Source organism: Sitodiplosis mosellana, unplaced genomic scaffold (assembly GCF_009176505.1).
Source record: "Sitodiplosis mosellana isolate CC-2019 unplaced genomic scaffold, AAFC_SMos_1.0 Smas_scaffold_3435, whole genome shotgun sequence".
In the NCBI taxonomy this organism is placed as follows: Eukaryota; Metazoa; Arthropoda; class Insecta; order Diptera; family Cecidomyiidae; genus Sitodiplosis; species Sitodiplosis mosellana.
Genome location: NW_022598677.1, coordinates 1 through 7666, shown reverse-complemented (window position 1 = coordinate 7666; position 7666 = coordinate 1). Strand labels below are relative to the sequence as shown.

Genomic DNA, 7666 nt, shown 5'->3' with positions numbered 1-7666 from the left:
AGAAACCCAACGTAAGTACAAAATGACGAATCAAATTGATTGATTCAGTCAATAGAATTCAAAACATGGAATGTGTGTTCATTTTTTTCAACATTTTTCTATTTTGATCATTTTTCAGAGCACTGTTGCGTCGCAATTGATATGTGGACGGACAATTACCGTCGTATTTCATACATGACATATACGTGCCATTATGTAACCGATAGTTGGAAACTTATGAGCCGTGTATTGAAAACAGCAATGTTCGAACACCCACACACATCGATACGCATCGAAGAAAACTTCAATGCAATGATGGATGAATATGGCCTCAGAGACAAAGAAATAATTGCGGTCGTGGATGGGGCCAATGTCAATCGAACGGTAAACGACATGGGATTCGTCAAAATTAAATGCATAGCACATTCCATCAACCGACTCATTCAATTTGACCTAATTCAAAAGGGCGAGGGAATCGAAGATGTGAAAAATATCATCAAAAAATTGCGTCTTATCCAAAAAGCATTGCTATACAGCTATGGTCAGTTAACGAAAATGGCCAAAAATGAACGACAAAAGCAAATTTTTGAGTTGCTTGAGGAATTAACAGCGATTGAGGAAGCGATTGAAGCCGATGAGCGATTTAGCGTCGAAGATTTGACAGCGGCACCAGCAGGAATGGATGGCTTGAAGAGTATTAGTTCAGTTCGATGGAATTGCATTTACAAAGTCTGTCATGCTCATTTTCATAATTCAGGTGAGTACATATATGGAAATTGTGTGGTTTCGTCATAACATCATTTGAAAATTTTCAAATACAAATTACTCTTTTTCTTTTTTGAATTTTTACAGCTATCGTCAAGAAATGTCTTGAACATCATGCAGCGTATGAATTGATTTTATCACGCTCAGAACTTGCATTGCTAGGACGAATCGTCGAAGTGCTCGAAGTGTTCAATACTTTCACCAAATACGTACAAGGGAACAGTTACCCTACGTTAAATTCACTTATTTTGTTCTATGTGGAAATCAAGGGAAATTTAGAACAAATCCAACGTGAGAATATGTGTGAAGTTATTAACAAAGTAGTCAACATTCTCCTGAAAAATCTGGACCATCGTTTCCAGTTGACGGATGCATGTATTGCTGCTGCTATTTTGGACCCTTCGAGTCAACACCTGCCATTAATACAATCGTGGCTTCGCGATAAAGACCTTTCAAGAGAAGATCTGCTTCATCGAATGGTTGATCAGCTCAAGATTAAGCTGCCAAGTGCAAGCAACCCACATGACGAGAGCGAGCATCCACCGGACAACGTTCAGAGTCGACACATGAGTCTGCGTGAAAAACTTTTGTCTCGTCATGTGCCAATCCATAGAGCCGGACTAGATAATTCAATTGAAGGCGAATTATTGCGATTTCAAGACATCCGAGAAATCTTCGATGATGTGCTGGATTTTTGGAGAAAATTTGCTGACAACTATCCAAATTTAGCTGCGATAGCTAAAGTTTTATTTAGCATCCAAGCAACAACGGCAACGGCCGAAAGTTCATTCTCATTCGCTGGTTCCGTAATCAGAAGTCGCCGTGCAACCATCGACCCATACAGAGTCGAAAAAGTGTTATTCATTCATGACAATTACGATCTATTTCAATTGTAACTTTTTCAATTGTAGTTGTACAAATTACTTTTAAGCAGAGCATAAATAATACTATCAAGTATTTTCTTTGAAAAAATAATGTAGTCAATGTGACTGTGATCCAAACAATGTAGTGAAAAATAAATAGTATATCGGTTGGAATAAATACTTTATTTTGGGATTTGCTCACCGCATGAAACATACTCTACTTTTTCCAAAATCAATACATCCATACATCCAAAGCACGTTAAACTAGGTTCGAGCAAGTAATGGAGTAGACAAGCAATGAGCATACTCAGAAATATAATCTACTTCTTTCAAGCAAGTAAAAACCCACTTGCTTCATTCGAGTTTTTCTTTGGAAATTGAACAGTCTGCTACTTACTACTCAAAAAATCAACTTGCTACTTGCTCGAAGAAGAGTTTTTGCTTGCTTGCTTCCACCTCCGTGGGGGATATGGTATTTCCGACTATTTGGGCCAAGACCTTTCCAACGGTACCTAACATGCCGGGGCCCAAATAGTGTCCCGAGAAAATAGCATATTTACTGTATATATATACTCGTGACGCAAAAACTGGCATTTTTGATATTTGGCTTGAAATGCACAGTCTATGGTGCGTCACTTGTCGGACTTTCGTCCTTCGTGATATCTATTGTTAAACACTAAATTGTACAAAAATCAAAAGATCAGGTTTTTCATGACTCTTGGAGTCATTTTCCTGCAAAGCTAATTATTCAGCCAGTCTTTTGGCGGTGTTAACCCCCGCACAGGCACATATTTTCAAACCTTAGTTCAGGCACTTGGTGCCTGGCCAGACCCCTATGCATTTACATGTATTTGTATGGGAATAAGTGATGCATGCCATCTCATTTTTAACGGAACTGATAAGAGATAAGTGGTATATGTCTTCAGCAAAGTTGTCGAGCAGGTCAAGCACTACAATTTTTTCAAAGACAATATCTTCTTATCTCTTATCAGTTCCGCGAAAAGTGATAAGAAAGAATCGCGTTTTTTCGCGAAACTGATAAAAGATAACGGCTTGGTATCTTCGATAAAGTTGTAATATTCAAGGTCCCCTACAAATTTTGTGAGGGCAGATATCGCTTATCTCTTATCAGTTACGCAAAATACGCAGATAACCTCAAAAAAGTCGCGAGATAAACGCGTTTTTCCTCATCGTTTTTCACGTAACTGATAAGAGATAAGGGATATGTGTTTTCAGCAAATTTGTAAGGCAGACTGAGTTCTATAATTTTATTCATGCTACATTTCAATATCTCTTATCAGTTACGCGAAAAATCGCGAAAAACGCGAGTTATCATTTTTTTATCATTCATAATTTTTCGCGAAACTGATAAGAGATAAGGAGATAGTATCTTCAAAAAAAGTATAGTACTTGACCTGCTCTACAACTTTGCTGCAGACATATATCACTTATCTCTTATCAGTACCGTGTATAATGAGAAGGGGAATTTTCGTGATTTTTCGCGTTTTTCGCGTATTCCGCGAAACTGATTAGTGATAAATGATATCTGCCTTGAGGAAAATAAACAAGGTAATGTAAGAGAGGCAAAAAACCACATAGAATCATCAAAACACACTATATTCCATATGTTTTCATACAAAATATATAGGGGTCTGGCCAGGCGCCAAGTGCCTGAACTAAGGTGTCTTTTTTGGATCCTTTTTTTTCGTCCTGTTCTAAGGACTTGTTCAAATTTTTAAATGCATAGATCGAAAGCCAATAAAATTTCAGGCAGCTACATGAAATCTCAGGTCGATAGCTAAATTAGAAGTATGTTAAATAAACGCCCAAAATCGAAATATGCCTGTGCGAGGGTTAAATAAATAAATAAATTTGCGAACGAATGAGATTCTAAACTAACTCTTTATCTAATTTCAAACTATCTTTCTATCTGTTTTTAACTAACTATATACGCGATATTGCGCTAACTATTTTATTCTCTGTACTAATTATTTTCTCATTTTTACTAACTGCTTTCTAAATAATCCATTCTAAACACACAAAAAATCAAAATGAGGAAAATAAATTTGATAATATGTATTTTCTACCCGAAAACATTGGCTAAATTATTTAGTTTGAACAATTGACTTGCCTTTTCAAATGCTCGGACGAAAATGAATGCAAGCGGTATCGGTTTCACACATCAAGATGAATTTGGTTGTGACACGAACACCGCACACACAAATCCGTCCACTGTTTGGTTGTGACAACTCCCCTCAACGCGCCAAATTTCACTTCGTGATGAAATTCATATTTAAGTGGTGTCGATGCAGAAACTCATGCGAAATATAATCGCATAATGGATAAAATAAGGTAAAAAAATGAAACACCACGCCACAATGAGTCTGTTGTGTTGTGTTGCGTTGTGTGAAATGGAAGATAAGTTTCGGTTTTGCGCTTTCTTTCTAACTCACGCGCCCAAAATGAAATCAATACACAAATCGAAATTCTTGTAAGATGTTTATTTATACAATTCGTCCGGCACAGAGTAGTCGGAATGGTTATCATTTCAAACGTTTGAGAAGCTGGGTAGCGTTCAGAAAACATGTATTTCGAATAAGTATAATCATACAGTTGGTTTACACTGAAATTTCATTCCATTTAAACGGAAAAAAGACTAAAAACGTTACATCTTTTTACGTTAAAAATGATTAAATTGCGTTACGGTTGAATCTCTATTTTTTCTCCGAAACAAAATAGCTTTTGACGTTGTAAAAACCGTCCTTCAGATTGGCTGGGATCAAATTTGGTAGAGGCTTTGGCTCATCGCCTGGCTTAACTGTAATTCAATAAATTATTGGTTACATTAGTTGAGAGTAATCACTATATGTTGAGTGGTATGCATTTAAATGATTGCGTCAGATGGAATATGTTTTATGTTCTATGTTTCTTTATTTACCACCATATGCGAAGTTATAGAGAATAGTAGCGTATGTTTTCGTCTCATTTATTGCTTGGTGCCAATATAATTCAGCTTCTTTTGGATAACAAATTGAAGCAACACCCAATCCACCTATGCTAGTGTATAGTAGACGTCGGAAGAAACCGCGGCGAATAGCAATTATATAGCCAGATACAGCTCCAACTGCGATTGCTCCCGTGCGATGAATACCATTTGCGGGCTGATTCAGATAATCGAATGCAACTGAAAACCGGAAGGAATTCATATGTCAAAAATGTTATTTGAAAATTGAAAAAAAAAACGAAAGGCTGGGACTTCATAAATTTTATTTTGAGATGAAAATGTTGTATTAATCAAAAAATCAAAAGAACCGCTTATGGTGAATTACGATTTAATTTGTATTTATGGTATATTTGGATCTTCCGCGTAAAATTACCAAGAAATATGTTCATCATTCTATGTTGATTTAATAATGCCTAAAGGCACTATTTCTATCTAATTTCTGACGAGGAATCAAAAAATACATCAGCAATTCCACACGATATCAGAGAAGAGTTGCAATGTGGGCGCGGGGGTATCATTACACTAAAAACAACATCATTTGCAAAATTAAATTCGTCCAAAACCTGCTGACACGGAGTGAACGAGCTGTTGGAGGATGTAAACGACTTTGATTCTTTTATTGAATTAAAATACAGTTTGTTTCTTTTATTTTTATGTTTATTCTTTCACAATTCAAATAGGACTAAAGACTTATTCATAGCTTCACGCTATTTATATCTTTTCAGTTAATATACTTTTCTTAGCCTACTATCATTATTAAATGACAATTATATTCTCAAGACTACTGAGATATTCATATTGCTATTAGTGATAGCTTAATCAATGTTTACTTCTATTGATAATCTTCAACATGCTCATAAAAGAAACAAACTGTATTTTAATTCAATAAAAGAATTAAAGTCGTTTACATCCTCCAACAGGTTATGGGCGATTCCACAAACCAAAAGAAGAAATAGTTATTTTATTGTGAAAAGTTAATTCAAAAACCAGAAGTCATTTCTACCAAAATGGACACCAAGATATCAATGACGAAATTAACCAACGATAGTTGTCAATTTCAACTGGAAATTTAAGATGGGGATGTTATTAAGAAAAGAGTGCGCATGGCTAGCTATTTCCGACAATCGCCCAACAACTTCAGATTCACCAACAACAGCAGAAACTGCTAAACTTCAGAAATACATCGAAGCTGACGAAAAGGCGAGAGCGTTAATTGGTTTATCCGTTAGTGATAGTCAACTACCTCATATCAGGAACCAAAAATCTGCTAAAGAGAGCTGGGACGCCCTTAAGAAATTCCACGAACAAGACACTTTAGTGAATATCACTTCATTAATGCGCAATTTATGGTCACTACGATTAATTGAATCAAAGGATCCCCAAACTCACATCGAAGAAATGCAAAATATTCAGCAGAAAATTGTTGACTTAGGCGAACCAGATTCAAGCGAGAGATGGAAAATCGGAATTTTACTGAGCAGTCCACCAGAAAGCTACCACACATTGCGCACAGCTTTAGAAACAAGAGACTCAAAAGATTTGAAGCTACCGTTAGTACAGTCGAAAGTGATTGAAGAGTATAATCGTAGAAACCCTTCTACAAGCGACTACAACAATAGCGAAAAAGTACTAAAAGTCAGCAAAAATTACAAGAAAACCCTATTCTGCCATTTTTGTAAGAAGCCTAATCATATGATGAAGGACTGCCGCAAGTTAAAACAGAAGAACAGCCAAAATAGCGTAAATAAAATCAACGAGAATTCAACAAATGAAAGCACTGAAGCATTATTTGCAATGAACGAATCTACGAACAACGATTGGATACTCGATTCAGGTGCAACCTCCCATTTCTCAAATGATAAAAACAATTTTTGTGAATTGGATGAAACTTTCAAAGCGATAGTGAAGGTCGCAAATGGTTGCAAAGTAATCATCGAAGGCATTGGTGATTGCAAAGCTGATTTCTACAATGAAAACAACGAAATAACGAAGACAAAGCTGACAAAAGTTCTCTACGCACCGAATTTGAAAGGGAATTTTATTTCAATCAAGAAATTGATCAGCAAAGGGTACTTAGTTCAATTTTTCGGTGAACAAGGCGAAATTTTTCTGAACGGAAAACAAATCGCAGTAGCTCCATTGTCTAACGATTTGTTCGAATTGAAAAATGAAAAAGTGTACGCTACAGTTGAAGAAAACAAATGCATTCATTATTGGCATCGCGTATTTGGTCATCGTGATGTTAAAGCCATTAAAGCCATGATGTCGAACGAAATGGTAACAGGCATGAAAATTGGAAAATGCAATTGCAGCAACATATGTGAGATTTGCTTAGAAGGAAAAATGTCACGAAAACCTTTCAGCAAAGAAAAACCGAAACAATCGAAGAAAATTTTGGATCTGATCCATTCCGATTTATGCGGCCCTATGCAAACTCAAACTCCAGGTGGAATGAAATATATGCTGACATTCATCGACGATCATTCAAGATTCTCTCATACTTATTTATTGAGAGAGAAAAGCGACGTAAAGAAGCGACTTCTAGAATTTGTCGAACTAATACAAACGTCAAAAGGACGAAAACCGATGAAATTTAATTGCGATCGAGGAGGCGAATATGTCAACAACGAATTAGGTGAATACTTCGCAAGTCAGGGAATTCAACTACAGTTGACACCAGGTTACACACCACAACTGAACGGTATTGCTGAACGTAAAAATCGATCACTAATTGAAATGGCTAGATGCATGTTACTTGACGCAGATCTTCCTAAGAAGTATTGGGGAGAAGCAAGCACCGCAACCTATTTACAAAATAGAGTCCAGACCAGAGCAACGAATAAAATTCCATTCGAAATATGGAATAATCAGAAGGTCGATGTTAGCCATTTGAATGTCCGAGAATGAAAACGCAACTTCTATTCACAACACATATAAGTGAAACAAATATAAAAAAATTTATTGAAATGAAACAACACAATCGAATTTTTTCAAAGTGTAACAACAAAAAAGATTTTTTTAAAGTGTAACATCGGTATGTTGTTACACTTACTAC

At 36.1% G+C, this 7666-nt stretch overlaps 2 protein-coding genes across 3 annotated transcripts; one reads left to right on the top strand and one right to left on the bottom strand.

Annotated features, from left to right (window-relative positions):
• The first annotated feature begins 493 nt into the window (after nucleotides 1-493).
• On the top strand, nucleotides 494-1898 carry LOC129571811 (uncharacterized). The gene is made up of 2 exons (XM_055451660.1): nucleotides 494-736; nucleotides 832-1898. The coding sequence occupies exons 1-2, from the start codon at nucleotides 535-537 to the stop codon at nucleotides 1638-1640; spliced, it is 1011 nt and encodes a 336-aa protein (XP_055307635.1). The 5' UTR covers nucleotides 494-534; the 3' UTR covers nucleotides 1641-1898.
• Nucleotides 1899-4093: 2195 nt separating this feature from the next.
• Nucleotides 4094-4791, bottom strand: LOC129571812 (uncharacterized; the record flags this gene model as incomplete). 2 transcript variants are annotated; one of them, XM_055451662.1, is given in 3 exon segments in its annotated part: nucleotides 4094-4230; nucleotides 4312-4425; nucleotides 4546-4791. In XM_055451662.1, coding segments are annotated over 2 exon segments (350 nt in total), but the record flags the coding sequence as incomplete, so codon positions are not given.
• Nucleotides 4792-7666: the final 2875 nt, after the last annotated feature.

Bases quoted from the DNA above. Each gene is read 5' to 3' on its own strand.
- LOC129571811 (XM_055451660.1), top strand. From the start codon at position 535: ATGGCCAAAAATGAACGACAAAAGCAAATTTTTGAGTTGCTTGAGGAA. The intron at 737-831 runs GTGAGTACATAT...GAATTTTTACAG, and splicing joins TGCTCATTTTCATAATTCAG to CTATCGTCAAGAAATGTCTT.